General features: G+C 31.6%; 3 protein-coding genes across 14 annotated transcripts; all 3 read left to right on the forward strand.

The window, feature by feature from the left end:
- The first annotated feature begins 3,177 nt into the window (after nucleotides 1–3,177).
- Nucleotides 3,178–13,435, forward strand: LOC123906467 (glucose-6-phosphate isomerase, cytosolic 1). The gene is made up of 24 exons (XM_045956380.1): nucleotides 3,178–3,425; nucleotides 4,817–4,895; nucleotides 4,978–5,054; nucleotides 5,246–5,327; nucleotides 5,476–5,523; nucleotides 6,211–6,366; nucleotides 6,440–6,536; nucleotides 6,702–6,744; nucleotides 6,946–7,013; nucleotides 7,121–7,205; nucleotides 7,741–7,789; nucleotides 7,928–8,000; nucleotides 8,095–8,155; nucleotides 8,698–8,764; nucleotides 9,529–9,585; nucleotides 9,675–9,728; nucleotides 9,826–9,954; nucleotides 10,072–10,135; nucleotides 10,254–10,327; nucleotides 11,095–11,148; nucleotides 11,228–11,296; nucleotides 11,752–11,841; nucleotides 12,584–12,691; nucleotides 13,073–13,435. Exons 2-24 carry the CDS (start codon nucleotides 4,845–4,847, stop codon nucleotides 13,121–13,123), a joined length of 1,707 nt encoding a protein of 568 aa, XP_045812336.1. The 5' UTR covers nucleotides 3,178–3,425; nucleotides 4,817–4,844; the 3' UTR covers nucleotides 13,124–13,435.
- A 1,535-nt stretch (nucleotides 13,436–14,970) lies between these two features.
- On the forward strand, nucleotides 14,971–15,929 carry LOC123906468. Its single transcript, XM_045956381.1, has one exon. It carries the CDS (start codon nucleotides 15,177–15,179, stop codon nucleotides 15,762–15,764), a length of 588 nt encoding a protein of 195 aa, XP_045812337.1. The 5' UTR covers nucleotides 14,971–15,176; the 3' UTR covers nucleotides 15,765–15,929.
- A 1,398-nt stretch (nucleotides 15,930–17,327) lies between these two features.
- On the forward strand, nucleotides 17,328–21,330 carry LOC123906469 (pectin acetylesterase 8-like). Of its 12 annotated transcripts, none has more exons than XR_006808928.1 (11): nucleotides 17,328–17,740; nucleotides 17,901–18,038; nucleotides 18,162–18,232; nucleotides 18,920–19,022; nucleotides 19,436–19,500; nucleotides 20,151–20,235; nucleotides 20,340–20,400; nucleotides 20,514–20,567; nucleotides 20,658–20,735; nucleotides 20,868–20,973; nucleotides 21,090–21,330. XR_006808928.1 is itself a non-coding variant. In XM_045956383.1 (11 exons), exons 5-10 carry the CDS (start codon nucleotides 19,488–19,490, stop codon nucleotides 20,913–20,915), a joined length of 342 nt encoding a protein of 113 aa, XP_045812339.1. In that variant the 5' UTR covers nucleotides 17,328–17,740; nucleotides 17,901–18,038; nucleotides 18,162–18,232; nucleotides 18,920–19,022; nucleotides 19,436–19,487; the 3' UTR covers nucleotides 20,916–20,973; nucleotides 21,090–21,330. The 12 variants fall into 12 exon arrangements, 5 of the variants coding, with proteins under 5 accessions (XP_045812339.1, XP_045812338.1, XP_045812342.1 ...); XR_006808925.1 differs by lacking the exon at nucleotides 18,162–18,232 and adding an exon at nucleotides 19,639–19,743 and having other exon boundaries at nucleotides 20,337–20,400; XR_006808929.1 differs by lacking the exon at nucleotides 18,162–18,232 and adding an exon at nucleotides 19,639–19,743 and having other exon boundaries at nucleotides 20,337–20,400; nucleotides 20,524–20,567.
- The last annotated feature ends 4,150 nt before the right edge of the window (nucleotides 21,331–25,480 follow it).

Here is a 25,480-nt window from a genome sequence, read left to right on the forward strand (position 1 = left end):
AGGGACACTGTTTAACATTTACCTAATTCTATTTCTTTATCACATATTAGAGAGAGTCGCATCAAAATTCTATTTCTATTTCTTATTTTCATCGTTACTTCTTTATAAGTTGTTAGTAATTTTGGTTAAAGACGAATCATTTTGAAGAATTCAAATTTTAATTTTTATTGAAAATAGGCTTAATTAATAAAATGGTCCCTTAAAGACATTTTTGGTTTCATATTGGTCCCTTAAAGAAAAAAAGGTCTAAATAGGTCCCTTAAAGAAAAAAATGTTCGAATAGGTCCCTTAAAGACATATCCGTTAATCAGTTTGGTCCTATTTAGATCTCTTTTTAGGGACCAAACTGATTAACAGAGATGTCTTTAAGGGACCTATTCAGACTTTTTTTTTCTTTAAGGGACCTATTTGGACCTTTTTTTCTTTAAGGGACCAATCTGAAACCAAAAATGTCTTTAAGGGACCATTTTATTAATTAAGCCTTGAAAAATATTATTTATCTTTCGATCAAAATATTTTAAATTATATATATTTTATCTTTAGAACCAAATGATTAAGAAAAAAGATAACTAAAATATTAAAGAATAAGAGAACTCAAATAATTCTAAGTTAAAGATCAGTATCACTTTCCATGAATCATTAATCTCATGGTATGTAATTTTCCCAAAATATAAACCACACATTTGGGAAATGTAATCTTTCAAAGATCTTTAAAAAGCATTTCAAGATCTTTTTCCCATAGACTTTCATATGATCTTGATAGCTAAAAAGATATAAACTAAAAAGCTTTAATGTTGTTTTCCCCCCTTACGAAAAGCAATCATATGAAATGCTTGATAGCTTTTTAGTTTTGCTTTAATGTTGTTTTTGGTATATATCTTCTAGGGCTAATCGAGATCCGGCTCGAAACTAATATAATCGATAATTAGAGGTGAAGATAGGCTAGGCCGAGCTAGGCTTTGCCAAGCCTGAGCTTGACCTGTCAAAAAATCAAAGGTCTGAACCTAGCCTGTGGCCTATCATAGAGGAGAGATCAAATTACACCGGTGTAACATTTGAGTAATGTTATACCGTTAAATAACGCTTCAACGAATACAAGTTTTACAAAATCCACCGTTGGATTGAAAGTTTATATCGTATAGATCATCCATGTTGAATTTTACAAAAATCTAAAATCGTTTAATATGTTATTGAGACCGATGAAGATTAATGGTTTATGCGTTTTTATTGAATACCGTTAATCTTGATCTATCTCAAAAACATATCAAACGATTTTAGATTTTTATACAATTCAACATAGATGATCTATATGATATAAGCTTTCAATCCAACGGTAGATTTTGTAAAATTTGTATTCGTTAAAGCGTTATTGAGCGATGTAACATTACTCAAATATTACACCGGTGTAATTTGATCCCTCCCCATATATATATATATATATATATATATATATATATATATATATATATATATAATAGTCTAGTAAAAATATTATTCATATTAACTAAAATAGGCCGGCCTAATAGGCCTCAAAGGTTTTTTTAATGGCCTGCGGCTTGGGCTTTTTAGCTAAATAGGCTTATAAAAAAGTTTTGACATGCTCTATTTGAAGAAATAAGCTGACTTGACCTGAGCTTATGTAGGCTAAGCCATAGTCCCCTGTAGGCCGGCATGACCTATTCCCACCTTTATCGACAACACATTGAAGCATTCAGTCGGGTGTGGGCCGGGTTTCAGGTCAACAATTGCAAAAAGACAGACATGAACAGTTGCACACAAACGGGTGGAGGTCTCTAAAATTCTATCTCTTCGTAACTGATACCGACCGAACAACCATTAAAATGCAAATTATTATTTTTTTCTTTCTGTCCCTCTCACATGTAAGGAATCATTTTAAATTACTTTGAGCTATTCAATTCAACTATTAAAATAAATATTCATTTTCTTATAAAAAAATTATTAAAATAAATATAAAAAATTCTAACAAAAAAATAAGAGTAAAAAAGAGAGAAGGAAATAGTGATTTAGATTTTTTATGACATTTTTATGGCCGGGTTGCGGCATGATGGGCTAGACCCATGTTATGATGAAAGCAGCCCAAGTCCATCCAAATGACAACTATTTTTTATTTTTATTTTTTGGTGATAAACTATACTTTATTATACTTTATACTATTTTAAAGAAAATAATATTTTTCTGAATGACTAATCATTAGTATGTTAATTGTTATGTTAGTTTTTCTTTTATTGTCAAAATTTAATCCCTGAATCTTCAACCCTTTAACTTTTAGCTCAATCAACCAATTGATCTATTTATTCCACCAATTTTTAAAGAAAATAATTGAAACATCAACAATATAAATCTAACAACAACATAATCTATCATTAACATTTTAGGGAAAACAAATTTTAGAGTGAGAGAATGGTGTCACGACTCAAAGATAAAGAAAATATTCGCTTTCAAAAATCACTTACAAAAAGATTAATATTTATTTCTTTTAAAGATGCTAGCGAAATTTTAACTCAAAGCTTTTAAATTTAAGATATATTTTTTACCAATTACACCATAGTATTTTTAATAGCAAATTTTTAATTTTTCTATTTGACTAAAAGCAAATGTTAAATGTTACTAATAGGGATTGTATAATACATACGAATTGGGCAGGTGACATGCATCATAGGCCCTGTATAATTAATTTTAAATTTTTGTCAAGAAAAATAATTGATGTTAAAATAACAATGAAATTATTAAATACAAATAAAAGTGGCGGGTGGCATGCATCTCTCTATTTTATTATTATTATTATTATTATTATTATTATTATTATTATTATTATTATGACAACGTTAGTAAACAAAAATGATATTTAAACATTAATATATATATTTTTTTTAAGTAGTCTCGTGCCTAGAAATTTTACTTTAAAAACGAATAAATGAATTGTCCGGGTTCGAAACCCGGCTCATGTTTTTATAACACTATGTCGATACCAATTGAGCTAACTCACATGGACACATCGATATAACTTTTAGCATGATTGATTTTGTCATTTTAAAAAGATTTACGAGACAATTTATTGCTCATTTAGTTTTTGTGTAATTATTTTTAATATTTAAAGATAATTTTAATTTTGAAAAAAATTATATTTTCAAAATAAGACATAAAATTAAAAATATTTTGATGTTCGAATAATACGATAATAGATGAGCCATCAGTAGCAAAAAAGGTTAATCATCTTTCCGTCCACAAAACCTGAATCCGCCATCTGTTTCTTCTTCTCCACTCCACTCTTCTAATATAAAATAAAATAAAATTATAATAAATTAATAATCTTTGCTTTTTTGGCGATTAATACCAATTTCCAAATCATAAACTAAGACACACACCCCATTTTCTCTTCTTACCAAAGTTGATTCCTTTTTCAGGTAATGATTCAAACCCATTACTCTCTTTTCTGCGTTTTTTTGTTTCTCTGTTGGGTTCAGTGAATTTGCTACTATTCTATTTGGAATTTAAATGCTTTTTACATGGTTGATTTTGATAACAATTTAGAAATTCCTTGTTGGGTTTTGCTTGATTTTTATGCATGTTTAGTGTGAATCCCTTTTGACATGGTAGATTTATAAGATTTTTTGGATTTATATATGAGAGATCCATCATCATCAACATCACCCAGAAAACCAAATGTTGGTTGCATAACTAGTGTTTGATTAAATGCTTATATGGACCTAATTCCAAATTTGGTTGCAGCCCCTCTTGTTTGGTAATGTGGTTAGAGGATAGTTTATAAGCTAGCTTATAGAGAATCAACTTGTAGCGGATGAGATTGTAGCAAATAACTTATAAGCTAGCTTATAGCAGATAAGCCAGTTGATTGAATTTGTAGTGTTTGAAAGAATTAAAGGCTGAGCTAACTTTATACATATGAAATGACATAAAGAATATATATTTAATTAATATTTAATATTTTTCATGTAAGATGATAGGGATAAAATTGAGAGAAAAAATGATAAGCTCTAGCTTATCAAAATAGGCTATAAGTTTGTGAAAAAAGTTACCAAACGAGTATTTTTTTGTCATATAAGCTTAAAAGCTATAAGCTCAAAATTTGGCATTGCCAAAAAGAGTCAAGTTGTAGCTTTTGGTTGGATGTGAGTTGTTAACGTGGAAATTCATATTTCCAAACATTCATTTAATATCATTCGATTCACTGAATTTGTAGCTAGAAATAAACTTTAGTTGTTGATTTGCCCTGCTAATCTTGTTGCTTGTTGGTCTAAAGAAACTTTATTCAGTATTAAGTGAGTTTAGTGCTCGAGTAATCCTTGGCTCGTTTACCATTTGTTATTTCTTTTATATTGCTGGCTAGTGTATTTATGCTGCAGTCCAGTCTCGTACATGACAGCTTTATGTACCAAAAGAGAAGCACAATACCATACTGTTAGAAAGTTTATTTATTTCTTATGAATTGACGTTTCTGCTATTCAAATATATACATTATTGCCGAACAGAAATTACTTGGAATAAGGATCTTAAGTACATTATTGTCCTACAAACTTAAAAGTCTTTTTAATCTCTTTTAATTTCCATAGCATTCTATCCTAGGAATTTATTTAGTTTCCAAGCTGGAAGCTGACATTAAATCGTCATTCTTGAATTAAGATTTTTTAACTCTTTTTTCTGTTCTTTTTATCCGTCTGTAAGTTTGTCTTCATGTTTTATTGGATGTAGAAAACTCGTATGATTGTGTGTTATAGGAAATTCTTCCAAAATAACTGTCTAAATAACATTATAAATTGGGGAAACTTTTTTGCAGGAAATTGTTCTATCAGTTATAGTTCGAAATGGCTTCCTCCACTCTCATCTCCGACACTCAGCCATGGAAGGATTTGAAGGTGTGACATTGACAATGCTTCTTAAATATGCATAATGCAAAAATTGTGAACATTTATTAAATGTTTATTCTCCTTTGTACAGGCCCATGTTGACGACATTAAAAAGTCTCACTTACGTGATTTATTGAGTAACGAAGAGAGATCCCGGTCAATGCTTGTGTACGTCACTTACTTTATGTAGCTATATAGTCTTACAATCTGATATTTTATTTTTTCAGCTGTGACAATAAATTTAGGAAAATACAATTTTGAGGATTTAAAAATATTTAGTGCATGAAAAATTGAGCTGAATAGTGCACTTACAATGTGATGTAATAACCTTCTGAATCTGAATTTTGCATTCTTTGAAGTGAATTTGACGGAATTCTATTGGACTACTCAAGGCAGCAGGCCACCCTTGAAACAAGGGAAAAACTCTTCCAATTGGCTGAGGTAAGTTCCTTCATTTAGGTTTTTAGACAAGTTGTGTTATGCTTCTGACCGTCAGTCACATTCTTCTTTTTAAGTAAAAGTTATTCCAACTGAAATGTGACCATCTGATTAATGATTATTCTATCTGTTGTTCTGTCGTGTGATGTAGGTTGCATCCCTCAAGCAAAAAATCAACCAGATGTACAATGGGGAACATGTAAGTACTTATTCACTGATCCAACGAGTTCCACATATACTGTTAGTATATAGAATAAGCGGAATCAGAGTAGTTAAGAGTTAGTTAGCTAGAGGAATATTTGTATAAACAGGAGGATACGATGACAGAGGAAATTCATTGGTATAGATAAATTATTGAGCATTGTAAACATTTAGTATTAGTAATAGAGTAGTGACTCTGTAGTAGAAGGGGAAATGCTTGGAGGAGAGATCTCTCTCCTATTCTTTCAATAAAATAGTCCTTTCTTTTCAGTTTAATATTCGGGTTCCTAACACTTACATCAAATCCAACTATGTTTATCAATTTATATGTAGGAGGTTCGGAGTTCAATCTCTGTGACTAGCATTTCCCCCCATCCCTTACAAATTAACCACTAACATTTGCCTGACAAACACAAATTCAACTGCGATTAAATTTATTTTTTCATTCGTCTGAAATAAAGGTGTTAACTCTCAATTATATCTGTATCAAAGGGTCTCTGAAATGCCTCCCCCTTATCTAGAAAACCTTGCAAAGTTGGAGTGTACCTATGATATATCCACTTTAGTTGACCACTTTTTGCTTATATTTTGGGACGGAGGGAGTATATATATATATATTGGGGATTGAATTTCTTCAATTCTGAATCACCGTATTTTTATTTTGTAATTTTTCTTGGACATTCAGATCAACAGCACTGAGAATAGAGCAGTACTTCATGTAGCTCTTCGTGCTCCAAGAGATGCTGTTATACAGAGTGATGGAAAGAATGTTGTCTCAGATGTTTGGAATGTTTTGGACAAGATCAAGGAATTTTCTGAGAGGGTCCGCAGCGGATCTTGGGTAATATGCTTGTCAACATTTTTATGTGGACTTTGTGGAATTTGAGTTGCGAGTATTAATCATCTTTTCGCAGGTTGGAGCTACTGGAAAGGAACTGAAGGATGTTGTTGCCATCGGTATTGGTGGCAGCTTCTTAGGTCCACTATTTGTGCACACAGCTCTTCAAACAGGTTGCTGACACTTTTCTGGTCTCTTAGTGGCATCTATATTATTATCATCTTTTCTTCTACTTTTATTTGTACTTTTTTCTAGTACTTATGCAAATGAACATACAACCATGGATGTTATCTTTAATCAAGTGCTGAGTATGTATATGTATTTATTACATCTTACAGATCCTGAAGCAATTGAATCTGCAAAAGGACGTCAGCTGCGCTTGTAAGTATATAAAATTGCTTTGATGTCTGAAGTCTGATTTATTACCATCTAAGTAAAAGTTAGATTTCTGATCCTCATTTATTTTGTGTGCCTCATCCTTAGTGGCGACAAGGCTAATTTAGATTTATACTATACTATACTTAGAAGCACTATTTAAACTATGCCTCATGGTTTGTACACTGCTTTTTATTCTACGTGCAGTCTTGCAAATGTTGATCCAATTGATGTTGCTAAAACAATCAGAGGATTAAATCCTGAAACAACACTAGGTAAATAGTTTATTGTAACTTTTCTTATTTTCTTTCGTATTTGACTTAAGAGACTCGGGTCCATCTTGTGTTTTATTATATGGCTGCAATTCTTCTTATTTATGTAGTTGTGGTTGTGTCAAAGACTTTTACGACTGCTGAGACCATGTTGAATGCCCGAACGCTCAGGGAATGGATTGTATCTGCTCTAGGGTAAGTGAAGCATTAAAGGTATTCGATCAATAATTGTAGTAAAATGATGGTTCTGGTGTCCTATTTCTTTCCATATTTTATATAGAGACTTGCTAATAGGATATGGGGATTTTACTCTTTGAGCACTGTTTGGATAAACAACTTAATCAAGTGATTGTAGCAAAAACTCTTATGATACAAGTGTTTATGACTTATGTATAAGCGTATTCTATAACAAATATATAGTCAAACTGTTTTCATATAAGCTACAAGCTATTTTTGTAAGCTATCCGGGAAAGAATATAAAAATAAGCTGAAAAAAGCTTATGAACATGTCATAAGCTCTCTTCCAAACAGTCTCAGAAGTGTTTATGTCAGTAGATAAGCTCAAATAAGTCAGTCCAAGTAGACCTTTGGATTTATAATATTACGTGTCATGCCACCATATTCCCACTGGCTTCTTCAATCAAAATATATTTGTATTTATGTAGAAGGTAAATGCTAACTGGAATTGACATTATTATGAAGATTTGCTTATAATTCAATTTTTCTTCAGGCCATCTGCCGTTGCAAAACATATGGTCGCAGTTAGCACAAATCTTGCGGTAAAGCCATTTGTTATTTTCTCTTTCGACATTAGCTTGTTGAGTTAAGAAATAGTTGTTTGGCTTCTGCTTGTATGCACATAGATTATTTAACACAGCCTATGGTTAATTTTTCTATTGTCTTAATTTCCAATGCAGCTTGTGGAAAAGTTTGGCATTGACCCTAATAATGCTTTTGCATTTTGGGACTGGGTTGGTGGCCGATATAGTGGTAAGCACTTTTGCTTGTTTTAATTAAAAAAAGTATAGTAATTTGAATAGTAGGTATTTTTTATTTTGACTGTTTTTTGATATTTTGGTTACAGTGTGCAGTGCTGTTGGAGTGTTTCCCTTATCCCTACAATATGGTTTCTCAGTAATTGAGAAGTATGTGATTTCTTATTCTGTTGCTGGAACTTCTTTTTAATAAATTTTACTTTAAGTGTATTGTTGACTTTTATTCTGCTTGACATAATATATACTCCCCCCGTGACAATATATAAGCAAAAGTCACATTTCTAGGTTCATTGCATATTTAATGTATCTGGTCTATATTATAGGACAAGATACATTAAATATGCAATGAACCTAAAAAGTTAATTTTTGCTTATATATTGTCACGGAGGGAGTACATATTTCCCTGAAAATACATTTAGATAATGCAAATTATAAAATATAACCAAGTCATTTGGAAAACTTTATATTGAAATAATACATTGTCATGTATGCCTCCATGTTCCTATGTTTTTTGCATGCAACACTCAGCCAAATGAAAAATATAGCGTTCTCTTGGGTATTTGCTTCGATCACAAAACTTTAAACAAAATATCTATTCATTTTATTTTTATTTTTTTGTTCTATGTGATTGACTGAACATGTTTTAATGTTCATATGCTTGCTTTTTTATATCTTGTATTTTGTTTGTGAAGGTTTTTAAAGGGAGCTAACAGCATTGATCAACATATGTATTCAGAACCATTTGAAAGAAACATACCTGTAAGAGTCCCTATAATAACCTTTGTTTGTGTCCTTCAGGTTTTCTTTGCTGTTGTTTATCTCTTGAGCATATATTACACCAAATTTAAGCCATTTATGCTAAAGGCCTTAAGCTATTAGGGAGAGATCCAAGAATGATTTTTTAGCAACATAAAGTCTTATAGTATAGTACAACATCAATTTGGAGAAAGAAATATTTGTCTAAATTCTCTCTCTTTGTACAGTGTCATGTTAAATATAACATTAATTTTCATATTTGTTGTGATTAAGTATATACATAACACAACTCTGCAGTGTGACACACACAAATTTCGTCATATATTTTCATATATGTTGTGATTAAGTATATACATAACAGAACTCTGCAGTGTGATATACATAGATTTCGTCATGTAATTTTATTTTTTTTCGTATCTTGCTATACAAGCAATAAACTGCTTCCAAAGATGAAGAACGAGTAACAATAATCCAGTGTTGTCAAATAGCCGCTATAGCGCGTAGTGGGATTTGAAAAAATCATTATTGTTCTGCGATATGCTATATAGTAAAAAGTGTTATCAAATAGCAGCTATTAGCAGCGTTGTATCACTGTAGCATAACATAATTTGAACAAAACAGTATTTACTGCGATCCGCAGTTGACAACACTGCATTAATCACAGCAATCCTTCCGCTTCTTCTGGATTATTTATCTATGTGGCATTAAAATATTTCTGTTCCAAGTGCAAGATGACATGTTCACAATTTTTTTTTTCCATGCACCAGGTGCTTCTGGGATTGTTGAGTGTATGGAATGTCTCATTTCTTGGATATCCTGCCAGAGTGAGTACCTAATTTGTTCCATTGAATTTTTTGTGTTTTTTCTTAACCAACAAATTTCGATAACTGAAACTTCTGTGATTAAAATCCAGGCCATCTTACCTTATACTCAAGCCTTGGAGAAGTTGGCACCACATATTCAACAAGTATGTTTGTTACTTCTTCTACATGTGAATGAAGGCTCAAGCAATTTTTAATGCTGCTTCTCTCGATTCTTATATTTAGTGTATTGTCTAAAATTAGGTTAGCATGGAAAGTAATGGCAAGGGTGTTTCAATTGATGGTGTCCCTCTACCATTTGAGGCTGGTGAAATTGATTTCGGTGAACCAGGAACAAATGGACAGCACAGTTTTTATCAACTTATACACCAGGTGATATGCAGAAGATATTTGCAATTTACTTAATTAGTATATGTTCCAATATGTTTATCACTTAGTATGAACAAACTTTGTTAAACAACATGCATATCTAAATATCTTAATTTCTAGGGACGCGTTATTCCATGTGATTTTATTGGAGTTGTGAAAAGTCAGCAACCTGTTTATTTAAAAGGTAAAGTCTCCACTTCCATGATCAAATTTTTATAATGGATGATGCTTGGTTTGAATTTTATATCGGTTCTTTTTGTATTTGAGATATCCAATTCAAACTCATGTGCGTTTCTATGCAGGTGAGGTTGTGAGCAACCATGATGAGCTAATGTCAAACTTCTTTGCACAGCCAGATGCCCTTGCCTATGGGAAGGTACACTCTTACTCTCCTTTCTTGCCTAATTCATGCTTTTAATGTTTACAAAGATGCTCTTCTTTTGTCTTTTATAAATATGGAGTAGTCTAGTTCTTTCTCAATATAGAGTAGAAAATAAACGAAAATGAGTCAACTGTGAATCTGTGATCAAGTTGTTGATTATTTTTTAAGGAATAGTAATAAGATTAACCTGGTCAGTGTTGTTAAATAGCGGATATAACATAGCAGAATTCAAACAAATGGCTATTGTTCTGCGATACACTATTTAGTACAAAATATTGGTAAATAGCGGCTGTAGCGGCGCTATAATACTGTTATGTAGCAGAATTCGAACAAACCTCTGTTTTCCGCAATTAAAAATACAGAACTGAACCTGGTCTTCACAGTTATTGGAAGGAGACCCTTGACGTTGCCACTATCTCTATGATAATTCTTGTTTTTTGTCTACGAACCAAGATATATGCAAAATGCACTCTGAAGTTTAAGTTATATGTTTAAGTTAGAGGTGACACCAAAAGGCTAGGGTGTAGGGGAGAAGACCCATTTACCTGAGGATTTTATCCTTTATTGATAGTGGATATAGCTTGTTTTGGATAAATCCTCTTAGGAGATAGAGATCCACTCGAGTAGAGAATTTTAATTGACTAGTTTGAGATGTACTCCAATTTTCTATGTTGGCATGTTTTTAGTAGTTCTTAATTGTATTTTACATGCGTTCTTTTGACTTGTTTCGAGGGATATAATCGATAATATTTTTTCTACAGACTCCCCAACAATTGCAGAATGAGAATGTTCCTCAACATCTTGTGTCACACAAGGTAATTTCCATTCTGTTTCTGCACTGCTTATGAGTTATCGAGTCAGCAGTCCCCTAACTATGCATTCATTTTTCCGCAGACATTCTTAGGCAACCGGCCTTCTGTCAGCATTCTGCTTCCTTCATTGAATGCTTATAATGTTGGACAGGTTAGTGCCCCTTCCTATTATATATGATTAACAATTAAAAACGAAATAATTAAGGATCCATATGTTTACTTTATTTTATAAGTGTTTTTTAGATTGTGTAAAAATGTAATTGCTGAAATTGATTATTTTGAAATACTAATTCTTAAAATTAAACTTACCTTAACATCTCGAGAATTCTTAAAAACTAGTTTTTTACACATCAATGTGATTTCATTATGAATGTTTAAAATTTTCAATTACTTTGGTGGTCCTTAAACTATTTGAGTAATTTGTAATAAGGTCCTTGAACTAAATTTTTTTTAAACAAGTTTCCAAGCTTTTAAATAATTTTGAATTAAGTTCTTCCTGAACTTTTACATAATTTGTAATTATGTCCTTGCTGAACTTATATAATTGGTTTTCCTTTGATATCTGTACAAATTGAGACTAATGTCAGTTCCCATCTGCTTTCCTAGTTGTTGGCAATCTATGAACACAGAATTGCCGTAGAAGGTTTCATATGGGGCATCAATTCTTTTGATCAGTGGGGAGTTGAGCTAGGGAAGGTATGTATTTGACAAGTAACCTTTTCGTGTGCCTTGCTTGCACGAGAAATATGCTGTCATGTCTTTCTGATGGAATTTTCATTTTTTATGTGTTGGAATATAAGAAAATATCTTATAATATATATGATATTATATTAGAGTATTTTAGTTTATTTCGTATGATCAATTTATAATTTTGAAGCATCTTAAGTTATCTCTTAAAATTAGTTTTTATACTACTTATAGTTATTATTATGATTTATTTTCTGATTTTCTTATAATAAGTGTTTGGTCTTTTGTGTCAAGTTAGACCCTGTTTGAGTAAAAAAATTAAATGCTTATAGCACAAGTGCTTACCATATATAAGTGCTTATGCATAAGAGACTTCTATAAAAAAATGATAAAATAAAGTCAAATTGTTTTCATATAAACTATAAGTTGTTTTCATAAGCTATTCCGGATAACTTATGGAAATAAGCTGAAAACAACTTATGAAGGGTCATAAGTTGTTTCTCAAATAGTCTCACAAGTGCTTATGCCAATAGATAAATTCAAATAAGCCATCCAAACAGACCCTGAGTATCAAACTATTATCAAGTATTGTCAATAATGTTCCAGCTCTCATTATTTCACTCCTCTTTTAATCTAAACCGACTAAACCTATAACTTCAACAGTATGCACATTTGTAAATTTGACTTTTAGTCTTCACCTTTGTTTTCTGAATTTCATTTTCTTTGATGTTGTTGCATGATGTTAACACAGTCATTAGCCACTCAAGTCAGAAAGCAACTTAATGCATCTCGTACAAAAGGAGAACCAATTCAAGGCTTTAATTTCAGTACTACAACTCTGATCACAAGATACCTTCAGGTATGACAAATCCTAACAATGTTCCAAGAATTAAGATTTTTTTTAACACATTTACGGATTAAACTGAACCATATGTTTTTGGTTTTGTAAGTTATGTATATTTGTCTCTAGTCCCCTATACATAAAATAAAAAGAGTTTAACGGAGATGCACTGACATTGTATAATAGTTTTACACGATCATCTAATAAAAAACTATCAATTTGCCATGTCATATCAAGAAAGTGGGGGCGAAGTGGATTGATGTGGGGGAAAACATTGTTATTGGTTGACAGTATAAAATTATTTTACACTGTCGGTGCATATTCATTTTTCTTAAAATAAAAATGATATTATTAACATTCAAGAATATAAATTAGTTGACTTGTTTGTTTACATTGCAGGCAAGTGCTGATGTTCCAGCTGATCCACCAACTAGTTTACCTCAGATATAATATTACTGCCTTTTTGGTGGAATGTTATTTTTGATATTGAAAAGGATCAAACTCATCTTACCAATCTTACTCACATAAGCTGTGATATAAACACAGCATGCTTCAACCTTTTTGTTTGTGGACTACATTTTGAAAAGATTTGGCATGTTATCAATCATACCTTTCTTTTTGTTGTGAAAATGATGTCATGTTAAAAACACTATCATTTTGAATTGGCATGTCTGAGGAACTCAATACATTCATGTCAATTTAATGAGTTGAATGTTGTGAAATGTGAATTAGCAATAAATGAGTATTTTCCTTTCCCTTTTAGTGTTGATTTTCTTCATAATATTGTGTTGAGATCTCACAAAAAGAACCCGAGTCTGATTCATGGAGTCCCTCAATTGAGTGGCAATTCAACCTCGTGTGAAAAACAAACTGTGTGTCTCGTTACTGACTCGAGAATTAGTTATTGTCCACATGGTAAATATGATAAGAGTTGAGAGTCGCATAACTTAATTGTATCTCTATATATAACACGAATTAACAAAGTAAAAATGCATAAAAATTTAATGGTTGCTATTCACACCCTATTCCTGAGAGATATTTTTATTGAGTTTAGACAATACCCCACCACCATTATGGGACCATAGACAAGAGCAAAGTTACTCAAAGCAAAGTCCCTACATGGTTCTTCACATGCAGAACTTTCTAACACCAAAAATGACTTTACTTTGTGCTATGTACTATTGCTGGTTCCTTTTTATACAATCAAAATAAGGGTAAAAAAGCAATAAGCTGAAAATAGCTTATTACATCATATGACATGTGGCCATGTGAGAACATTGTGTGATTATATGTGTACATCAAGCGTGCTTTTGGTCCATCACGTTTCGACCTTTTTCTTTTGTTTTTCTTACACAGTAAATCTAGTAAGTAATAGTGCTCTTTTACTCGCAACAAATAGGCCAGCTGGTCATTCAGTTTTTGAATAGGACACTACAATTCCCCACTTCTCTAGGTGCTTCTTTTGTAGTGTTACTTCTACATCATGATTTTGTTTTAGAAATATACACTCACCAAGATTTGAAATAACCAAAGCAAAGATAAACTTGAGGTATAATCTTGATTATTGATCTTTGATCAGACAATTTGTATAGTGAAATGTGTCATGTAAATTGTTTAATCTTAATCTAACTGTTCATGAAGTGTTGATAGTATGATTGAGAGTTTCTATGACAATAGCGAAATCAGGTCTATATCTAAATAGATTTTATTCGGTCACAAATTTAAGTAGATGACAATCTTGATCGTTGATCTTGCTCAAATGACTTTTATATACAACTATGTATAATATCGAACTTTTGATACCAAATGTTTGATCATGGTCTAACAATTCAAGATGTGCTAGCTGCGGGATTCCCTAACAACAAGAAATTAGGGCTTGGCTAGAAATGAATTTCACACGATCACACATTTACATAGCTGACAATCTCGACTATTGATCTAGTTTGAACACTTTGTATAATAAGATATAAATTTACCAAACTCATAATTTAAACCGTTCAATCTTAATTTAATATTCCGATGTGCCAAATGCATGATTGCGAGATTCTCTTAATGTGCAGGAATCTTGGCCACTATGGCCTATGTCACAAGCCTATCACTCTTTCAAGGGCAGTGTAACTATTGGTGATTTGGTATTTGCACGCCAAGACTAGACACACTCTAACTTCCAAAACTATTTGATTCTAAATTGGATAAGAAAAATCATCAAACAAATGGAGCCAAGTAACAAAGCAACATTCCTTGTTTGTATTATGTTTACTTGTCTCCTCATAACCTTACACCACTCACACTCACATCTTCACTTGTTATATTCTCTCATCATCACAACTTTACTCTTTCATTGTGGTTATGAAGTCCCCCACATCACTAACATAACTATCATTCTTGCTTCCACATAAAACCACTTTCTCACATTGATTTATAGTCAAGTTTTCTACCTTACACCTCCTCAACTCAAATTCAAATTCAAAGCAAAAACAAACAAGAAGTTAATTTCTCTAATATGGATTTGAAGAGGGAGTGTGATAGAGAAACCAAAGAGGATCAAGATTTCAATGAAGATAGTATACAAACTATAATGTTCACATTAGGTACATTTCTTCTAATGGTGTGTCTAAAGAGTTTCTTAGTCGAAAAGTGGCGTTCTTATGTGTTCTTAATCCTCAATGTTATTCTATTAGCCATTCTTTTCATGTCTATGAAGCCAAATTATTGGAGTAGTAGAAATTTAGAAAGTGAAAGCAATATTGAAGATATGAAAAATGATGACAAATTGAAGAAAAGTGCATGTGGAATTTCTCAAGAAAATAAAGAAGAATGTTACACAAAACAATGTTGGACTAGTGCTAGCATTAGTACTAATCATAGTATTAGTACTAACGATGTTCATGTTGAGAATGAGATTGATGAGGAAGAGGAAGAAGAGGATGAACATGTGGAAGTTTTGTCTAAGGAGGAGTTGAATGAAAGAGTTGAAGCTTTCATAGCTATGTTTAGGAAGCATTTGAGTTCAGATGATAAACAAGGTGAGAATTTTAGGCACCAAAAGGCAACAAATTTGACACCAAAAATTGAAGTTTCTTGTTGTTGATGAGGCTTAGGTTCTAAAGAGAGAGCTAGAGTATTTTTTTTTTTTTTTTGTTTTTATTTATTTATTTGTTTTAAATGATTAAGGATGTTTTTCTTGGTACTATATTGTTTGGATTGATGCAATTTGTAGACATGTTTACATTATTATATATTTACTTCTCTCTAATGATTAGTGATAATTAATCTCATTAGTACTTATAATTGTTCACAATAGATACTTTGTTGCAATATCTTCCTCTGGATTGCTACTAATTGGTACTGTGATAATATTATAAGTAGAATAAAATAATGGTAAATACTTTGGTACTCAACTTACATTATTGAGTAACTATATTTAAAAATTCATATTTTAAATGAATTTTGCTTAGAAATTATGCAATAATATAAATTGGTTACTTAACAATTTACCTAAAATAATACTAGGACATAAAGGGGAGAGAACAATTCAAATCCTAAAATAAGACTCTCTTTGGTTTTGCAGTTACCTGTTTTCATTTTTAAGACAAAATAAATTATGACTTCAAATATATTTATTTGACAATGTTAAAAAAGAACCAGCTTTTTAAACGACAAAAACCAAACAGTATATCTTAAAATTTAAAAAATGACATAAAAAACTATTTTATTGTTTTTGAAAATGTTATTGTCACTCATCAGTGTGTCATCCCCGTTCATGAAGACATTTTTTACAAATAATTGGAACTGAGGTCAATCTCGATTCGCAGCAATAGTGAGCTGGAGACGAACATATTTTATTCTACCGGAGCAAACAACGGCTGGCTTAAGTGTGAACAATAATTAGATGAAAATGTGAAAATATATATATATATATATATATGTTTTGCAAAGGGTGACTAGACCCGTATTTTATGTTTTGCAAAGGGTGAGATCCATATATATATATATATATATATATATATATAAATGACGAGGGATCCGTTGACTGTAAGTCTCCATTGACTTACTCCACTTAATAACTCGATATCGGTATTATATTTATTCAATTCAACCGTTGAATTCAAAGATCTCATTGAGTAGATCAACTTCATAACCAATTCAAAACCGTTTGATACTTTTTCTGAAAACTTCAATTGAACGTATGACAAACTTTTAAAAAAACTGTTTAATTTCAATATATAGTCCGAATACATAATTACATTTTTTGAATTTTTATAAAATTTGTGGAGTTGATCTATTCAATAAGATCTTTGAATTCAATGATTGGATTGAAAAAATATAATGTCATATCAAATTATTAAGGGGAGTAAGTATAAATATGAGGTGTTTAATTCTACTTGTGTTTGGAATATGATGATTCTTAGACTTTACTTATGACCCAACTCTAATATTATATTAGAGTCTATGATTTGACTAAAAATGACCAAATACTTGCATCATAATTCTTGGTGACAATGATAGTCATGTGGTAACATTGTTCATGTCTCGTGTGATTTTTTTTTCCAACTACTTCGTATAGTTTTTAATATAAGAGAGAGTTTATTTTCTAGATTCATATAATGTTGAATGTATTTAGTGTATTTTTTAATCCAAATATTTCAATCATTCCATACACTACAAGAAAAAAAGCAAATAGCGACAGGCAAATTGGGGCAGTTGCTATTGAACTGCCGCCGCTTTTGTCTTTCTCGGCAGTTATTGCGGCGTTTCTCAACCGCCGCCCCTGTTTGTAGATCTGGATGGTTTTAACCCTCTTTTCTTTAATTGGATTCACGCTTTATCCTATTCAATCAAAGAAATCTTTAATTTTCTTCCACAAACCCAATATTAATTGGTGATTCTCCCTAAATCTCAAACCCCAGTATGGATTCGTCCCCAAATCCTTAACCCAGTGTCGATTCATCCCCAAATTCCAGACATCAGTTCGCACAAAATCTCTTGAAGAATTGGTACCACCATCGAAGGTTCATTCTTCCACTTCAACCGATTTCGTCGATGCCGATTCTTCGTTAGTCAAAGGTAAACCATTTGTTGTAATGCACTTTGGTTGTTCTAAAGTTATTATTTATTTTTTTTGTTTTGATTTTTCTGTTGTTGTGCCTCCTCACTGTGATTTACTTTGTTTTAATGTCCTGTTTGTTGTTGCATTTTTTATGGTTACTATCTATGGTGTGGAAAGTCTATATCCTCTGCTATTTAGTTTGGAAGTGATGTTGGTGAAGCCTTGGAACCACAACGAAAGCTTCAGTTTGGAGTGTTTGAATGTGGCATGCTAAAGTGTGACTGAGGGAGTTATAGAAGAGTTTCTTTTAGAAGTGTAAGATTTTTAAAATTGTCCTTTCTAATAACAGGATGTATAGTTCTTTATAGAGGAGTTTTGTATTTCCATACATGAGCTTAGTCATGTTTTTATGAGGAACTGTTTCTTAATTGATTTTAGGTGTCTTCGTTTTGGAATTCCTCTAGCATACATGTTTGTTTTAGGAGACTCACAAGATTCACATTGTTTTTGTATGTCCTATCTTTTGCTTCTTACTTTGTTTCTTATTTAGTTCTAAACTTATTTTGTATGCTACTAGTCTCGAGAGTATAATGAAAGGATAAGAAGAAGAAGAAAATTTCAATTACTATACTTTTATGTGATGTGTCACTATCCAATAACCAAATACTTAATTAAGATATTGAATGCTTCACCGGCCATCATTATATAAATCAATTTTATGTGTGAATAAAAGTTCTTAAGAATTAATGTATTGTTAAAGATTTCTTAGGAATTTATGTTATTTGTTTCTTAAAAAGCATTTGGACTAGTAATCCTTATCATGGAAAAGTAGTATATGCAGAACTACATCACTATCTTGTGAAAACTGAATTTGATTTGGTTATAATAGGTCATTACCTAACAAACTACCCAATTAAATAGTTGTTTTCTTTCTATTATTTTTATTTTTAAAGGAGGTGCAATAAAGACCGCATATCCTATTTAGCCATATAGCAGCTTGTAGAGTGTATGTAGATACCTATGGTAAAGATAAGACTCAAGATAGTGTTGTAAATTTTGTAATGTTTAAGGAGGTTTTAATTTATGATTTTGTTTAGTTGGTTATTATCCGTGTATAAGAGAGTAGTTGAGATTAATGTAATCCTTTCTTTTTTCTTTAGATCATTTGACTTCTAATCGATTTTTTGTTGATGCAGAACCTTGCCTCTCTTTCCCAGACAGTGTTGTTGACTCCTCTTCTTTCTTGCGTTTGATTGCAGCGTTATCTTCCCTGATTTCTGCGTTGCTTTGAACCTTTGGGTAAGTTAATCACAACCCTTATAAAAACTTGTTATATAGTGTGTCTATTTGTGATTTGCAGCTGCTAATGTATTCTTATGGAAGTGTAAAAACTGTGGTTTGGGTGTTTTTATATATGCTTGAATATCACTTTCTTACTCTCATTTGTGTCATTTCAATTCTGGTTCTTGCCTTATTGTTTTTTTTTTTCAATAACTATAATATGAATACTAATTTCTAATGTTTTTCCTACAAGCTTAATATTTTTACAATACATTCGTTGGTTAGTCCTTTTCATTCGTCCATAATTTAAATGTTTCGATGCATTCTTTCTAATGTTCTCTACAAGCTTAATATTATTACAATATGTTTGTTAGTTAGTCCTTTTCATTCGTCCATTAACTTATATGTTTCACTGCTTTCTATTTCGCAAGGGTTGCCAGCATGTCCTTGCTTTACCCGAATCATCTTTGAACTTGTCTCGCTATGACGGTATCAGGTCAGTGGCTGACTCCCCATGTAACCCCCCCTCTCTCTCCCTCCATATACACACACAACTGAACACAGTGTTTTGTTGTGTTCTTATTTTCATTGATAAATAATTTTGTTTGGTTTGAATCCATTTTCTCTATTCTAGATATGGAAACCAAGTTTACACTGATTAGTTGGACTCTCTCTTTGGAGATTCCCAAGCTAGAGGGTTAAGCTCTCTCTTGTCAAGAATTGACGTATGATGTGCTAGGTTAGTGAGTAAATTGATCTGCAGTCACTAGAGAATCACAAATTGTAGATTTTACACATTGGAAAGTTAAGAATCACAAACTGACCCACAATCCATTTTCCCTAACTTTTATGATGGTAGTCACAATATTTTTATTTAACTCATTCATGATGATAATGTAACTTTGACTTTTCACGCTCGATTAGTTTTTGCGGTGCAGCAGTCCACACCTGACAATATTGAATTTTTCATTATGATTGGGATGCTGCAAGATAAACTTCATCATATTATGCATCTAATTATGGATTGTATTGTGTATAATTTTCTAGTTATTCATAGCTTTTTCAATTAGTAACTGTCCTTTTTTTAATTAGTTTTTTTCTCCTATGTCATAACCTGATGTTGAAAAGAAACTGATATTGTTGCAGTAGGAGAACAAATATACACTAGCTATTATTCTCCGATAGGAGCTAGAGTGAAGTGTCTCTCATATGCCGGTTACTTTATCAACGCGTAAGCAGCACCTAGATATGCTTCTTAATTAACATTTTCATAAAAAAATTAAGTTCCTTAATCATCTCATATGATTCAATTCAATATGTTGTTACTTTTAGCAGAAGGGATGTCTCTGGAACACAGCACATTAAACAATTCTTCAGTCAAATTGTTAAAAAACATGTAACCTCTTCGTAACTCTGATCATTTGCAATATTAGTACACTTGCAGTTCTACACACAAAAAACTGCCACATATCTTTTCTACCTTTTCATTTGAATGAATCTTTCTAATAGGGCTCTGCAGGGAATTTGCCTAGATCATGCACTTCAAGACTTAGTCCAAGGCTGGTAAGTTTGTGAACTATAGTTCTATTTTCTTATCATTGCAATTTCATTTTTGGTGTTACTAATACTTCCGACTTCTGAACTATGTTGCAGTGCTTTTTCCCTCAATATGTTGTATCACAAATCACCACACCAATCTTCTTTGTAAACGCGACATATGACTCATGGCAGGTTAGATTATTCTGTTGCTCAATATAAATTAGTTTATCCAAGTAGTAATTGATGTTTTTGGTGTTAGCTCTTAATAACATGAGATATACAACAAGGCTTTTCCCTGATCCTCGAGATGTTGCTTTGATTCAGATTAAGAACATTTTGGCACCTGGTGTTTCTGTTCCTCATGGGCACTGACATAGCTGCAAGCTAGATATAAACAACTGCTCTTCTAATCAACTTGATCTAATACAAGGTGAATTTTTTGTTCTGAATTTTCCCCTTCATATATAGGTTGTCACATCCTAAGTCCTAACTGCAAGATATTATAGAATTTATCTAACTCCACTTTTACCATGACTTGATTTTCAGGCTTTAGAACACAATTTCTAAGAACATTGACTTTTTTTTCTGGTAAGCAAAGAGAGCATTGATTGTAGTTCTTGTTCTTATGTTCCAAAAGGCTATTGAATCTTTTGAGGTTGATGCTTATGTATCTTGTAGTAGTTATGCTAGTGTTTATTGGACAAACCAGTAGTGATCTTAAGCAAAAGCACTTGTTGCATGAGTCACAATTTAGTTACTTTAATAAAAAATTTATGTTTAAAAAAAAGGTTTATTGAATTAGTTAGTAATAGGAAAATAAGACTCATTTAGTTAGTGAGATTTGAGTAAATATCAATATATAATAAATAAATAAAAAGGAAAAAGAATTGAGTAAATAAATACCCAATTTATTGTTGGGATTCTTTTTTAAAACATTTTAAAGTTTTGCGGCGGTTTTAAACCGCCGCTATAATTTAAATATTGTTTTTTTAAAATTTCAGCAAAAACCGCCGCTCTATATACCGAACCGCCGCTAAATACCATACCGACGGTTATTCCAACGGTTACCAAAACCGCCGCTGCATAACCTAGCGACCCCGAAAACTGCGACGCTTGAAAACCGCCGCAACAAGCAAATAGCGACAGTTCAAAACCGCCGCCGCTTGCCAAAGTAAGCTGCCGCTGCTTTTCCTTTTTCTTGTAGTGATAAATCTTAGAAGTTAACTTTTTCTTATATTAAGGATCAGAGAAAGTATCATTGTGTTATGTGTGAGTTAAACATCCTACATTATATACAAAATAATATTGAACGACATATAATAGAAAAAACTCATATATATGATACTTTAAAATTTGAATGAGTATGCCGTCAAAGTTATTAAATAAAATCATGGCTTAATTCAATATTTAGTCTCTTATGTTTATTTTAGGTATCAATTTGGTCTCTAATTTTTAAAAAGTTTCAAGTTGGTCTTTTTCATTAAATTTTGAGTTAATTTCTTCTAAAACTTTCACATAGTACTCTCCTAAGTGGTCCACGTACGCAAATTCATTAGACAAGTCGACGATTTAAACAAAAATTTGACGAAAATGATAAACTTGAAACTTTTTAAACATAAGAGACCAAATATGCAATTAAGTATGAAATCATGTATATGATTGATCGGTGGTGGTAAGAGGAATAATTTTCTTACACATAAAATGAAAATCGAAAATATTTTGAGAAAATAAACAAAGAGATTTATTTTTGCCATCATACACATTTTTTACGGGCGCTATCAATTTACCAAAATACTCCCGTCTGCTACTTAAGTAATAGACACTCCAAAAAAACTCTATCTTTATAATATTTGCTACTTAAGTAACAGACGATTTTTTTTTTTTAAAATTCTTATCTTTATAACGTCTGCTACTTAAGTAGCGAAAAAATAAAACAAGAAAGACCTAAAGCGCGTGAGTCGGTAGGACGACAACAAAAATCTCATAAACAAATATTTTTGGACAATCTGTTTTTCTATTTGGTGGGCCAAAAATCCTACAAACTCCGGTTGGCTTGATCTACCATGGGCTTAATATTTTGAAAAACTTGATCCCAATCAAGATCGATAGCTTCTCTTCCTCCCACCATTTCTTTTCTCCCCTCGGATTTTATTTTGAAAAACTTGATAAAAACTTCGGAACGCATTTTTTGATTTTTTTTGTCTCGAATAAAAATTTCGGAATGTATTTTTCAAATTCTTCCTGAATTTAAACTACATAAATTTCAAACAATTTCGAAAAACGCGTTCCAAAAAGACAAAAATTGGACTTTTGAGGGGAGAAAAAGAGTCGTGTGTCAGTGGCGGGCGGGGGGGAGGTTGGGGGGTGGGGAAGAGAAGCTATCGTCAATATCTATGGCAATAACAACAGTAGGTAGAATAAATTTAAAAAACAAATAAATCCTTTATCCAAGTACTAAAATATTTAGGGCCTATTTGAATTAGACTTATTTTTAAGTTTTTGAAAATAGTTTAGGCAAATAATTAAATTTTTATGTTAATTCACGAATTTTTATTAATAAAAATTGTATCTTTATAGGTGGGAACCTCAACAAAGATGATTCATGTCTAGAGGATGACTCATCTAACTTAGGATTAGGATAGGATGGAGATTAACAACCCAACCCATGCTCTAGCTAGGAGCTACTATCATGACTTTGAGGTTTAGACATATGGTGTGAAAGTGATAACCATATATGGAAAACCAATGTGAGAAATTAAGTAGATAAAACTACTGACAGAGGTTCAGTGTAGTCGGAAATTCACTGACTGCAGTGTAGTCAGTCACATGTAGATCGTCTAATCAAGATCAGACGGTTCAGATTTTAAGATCAGATCTGTGAAAAAAAAATAAAAATACTAACACATCATATTTTTCAATGAAAGAAAAAAGTTTTAGGTAAAAACATTAATTGAGTAATATATATTTTATGTGAATGTGATTAAATAACGTGTTTAAATATTTGTGATCATCTGAATATTTGTCATATGAAAGACCTATCCACATGTGATGATGTCTGACACAATCACACTAACACATTTAATCACTTTGATTTTTCTATATTATTACGCGTCTTTATGCCTACATGTTAATAATGTATAATTCCTTGTTTGTGTTAATTTTGTAGTTAAATATTTTATTGGCTAAAAATTCACCTATAAAGATGAATAAATGAAGAGTCTTAGATTCGAACTCTATATTTTCATATATTTAATGTCATTTTCGTACCTACTGAATTATGTTTTTATTTTTTATACTCATAGATAAAAATATCACATACATGTGTGGCTTAAAACAACCGTACGTGTGGGTGACATGCTATAGATGTTTCCTATCCAATGCACGAAAGAAACGTGTAACTAAAACTAGGGAGCAAACGCAACACCAAAAAATAAAAAAGAAACAAAATATTAATTAATTAGATTTATTGAGGTTTACTGTATGCCATCAATTATATACTACATTAATAAGCATTGAAAATCCTGCGGTGTGTCATTTTCTTAAAGAAACTGCTTTGTTTTTCAGATTTTTCAATAATCATTTTTTGATGTTAATTAGTTACAGTCTGTCTAAGAGTTGACTATATTTTTTTTTTTAAAAAAAATCTCTTGAAAAATGATATTTTTTGTTGAAAATAAAATAACAATTTTGATTAGCTTTTGATATTTTTATATTAACTATCAAAGAGAGTCTTGCCTAGCACAAGATGTGCCAAACAAAACCTTTTGCAGTCTTCAGAAGTACATTGAAATGAAAGCTTAGTCAATGGCCAAACATACAAACGGGCTCGACCACCACATGTGGTTGTGTGTGCCAAGATGAACATTATTGGCCTTTAACCACCAAAACGTGTATAATTTAACTTTATTTAACATTTGCTGAATTGTTAAACCCGTTGCCTTGAAAACTCTACTGTTTCGCTCGTGTGATAAGACCGAAACACAACACAATCACGCAAGCTATAGAAAAGAACGGCAAGCTCGCAACCCACCTGAACAATTAGCAAACTGCACAAAGTGATCCTGTAACATCTTTGCATCAGTCGCAACAACACCTAACTAAGATCGAACCAGAGTCCATAAGGGTGCAAAAACTGGACAAGAAAGAAACAAGTGATCAGCGGTTTCCGGTGCACCGCAACCATTCACACAAAAGGAAGCGTCGTGGTGGATGATATTATGCGCCACCAAGTTATCTTTAGTTGGGAGCCGGTTACACAGTAGCCGCCAAGCCAGAACGAAGACTTAGGGGAACCTGTTTATGCCATATAAGGTCGGAAGGAGCCGTTGAAAAAAATTATTTTTAATTACTAGAATTGGAGAACAATTACAGACCAAAAACAAATTTATGATGTTTATGTTTTTTAAATCATATTAATGAAAATCTATTTTTTTGTCTATGAAAAAAACTATTTTAAGATGCATTATTACAAAATAATCAAAATTTAGGTCTTGTCAACATGTCACATTTTTTTTTTGAAGGGTTATAATGTTAAGAAGTCTCATATTGAGTTGACGTAGACAAAAATTTATAAGTAAGAGACAATTTTCACTTTATAAGTCGGTTATATATATATAATTGTTAACTTACAATCAATCAAAAAGGGAGAAATAAATGAACACAAAAGGAGGTTAGGGTTTCCATAAGAATGAACAAAGCTTAATTGGATAGTTTTACAATAAGAATAAGAATATATACTAGAAAAATAAGGAAATAAAAAAGTCTAAATTACCCTTACTATTGACTAATAATAACTATATATTATCTAACAATGATATGATGTTCTTATTAATCGAACTATGTTCACGTCAATATTTATATAAAAGAATTTTATAATTACTCTAAAAAGCTTAATTAAGGTCAATCGATTGATAAATTAGTTGGCCTAAGTTGAAAAG

Source organism: Trifolium pratense, linkage group LG2 (genome assembly GCF_020283565.1).
Source record: "Trifolium pratense cultivar HEN17-A07 linkage group LG2, ARS_RC_1.1, whole genome shotgun sequence".
In the NCBI taxonomy this organism is placed as follows: Eukaryota; Viridiplantae; Streptophyta; class Magnoliopsida; order Fabales; family Fabaceae; genus Trifolium; species Trifolium pratense.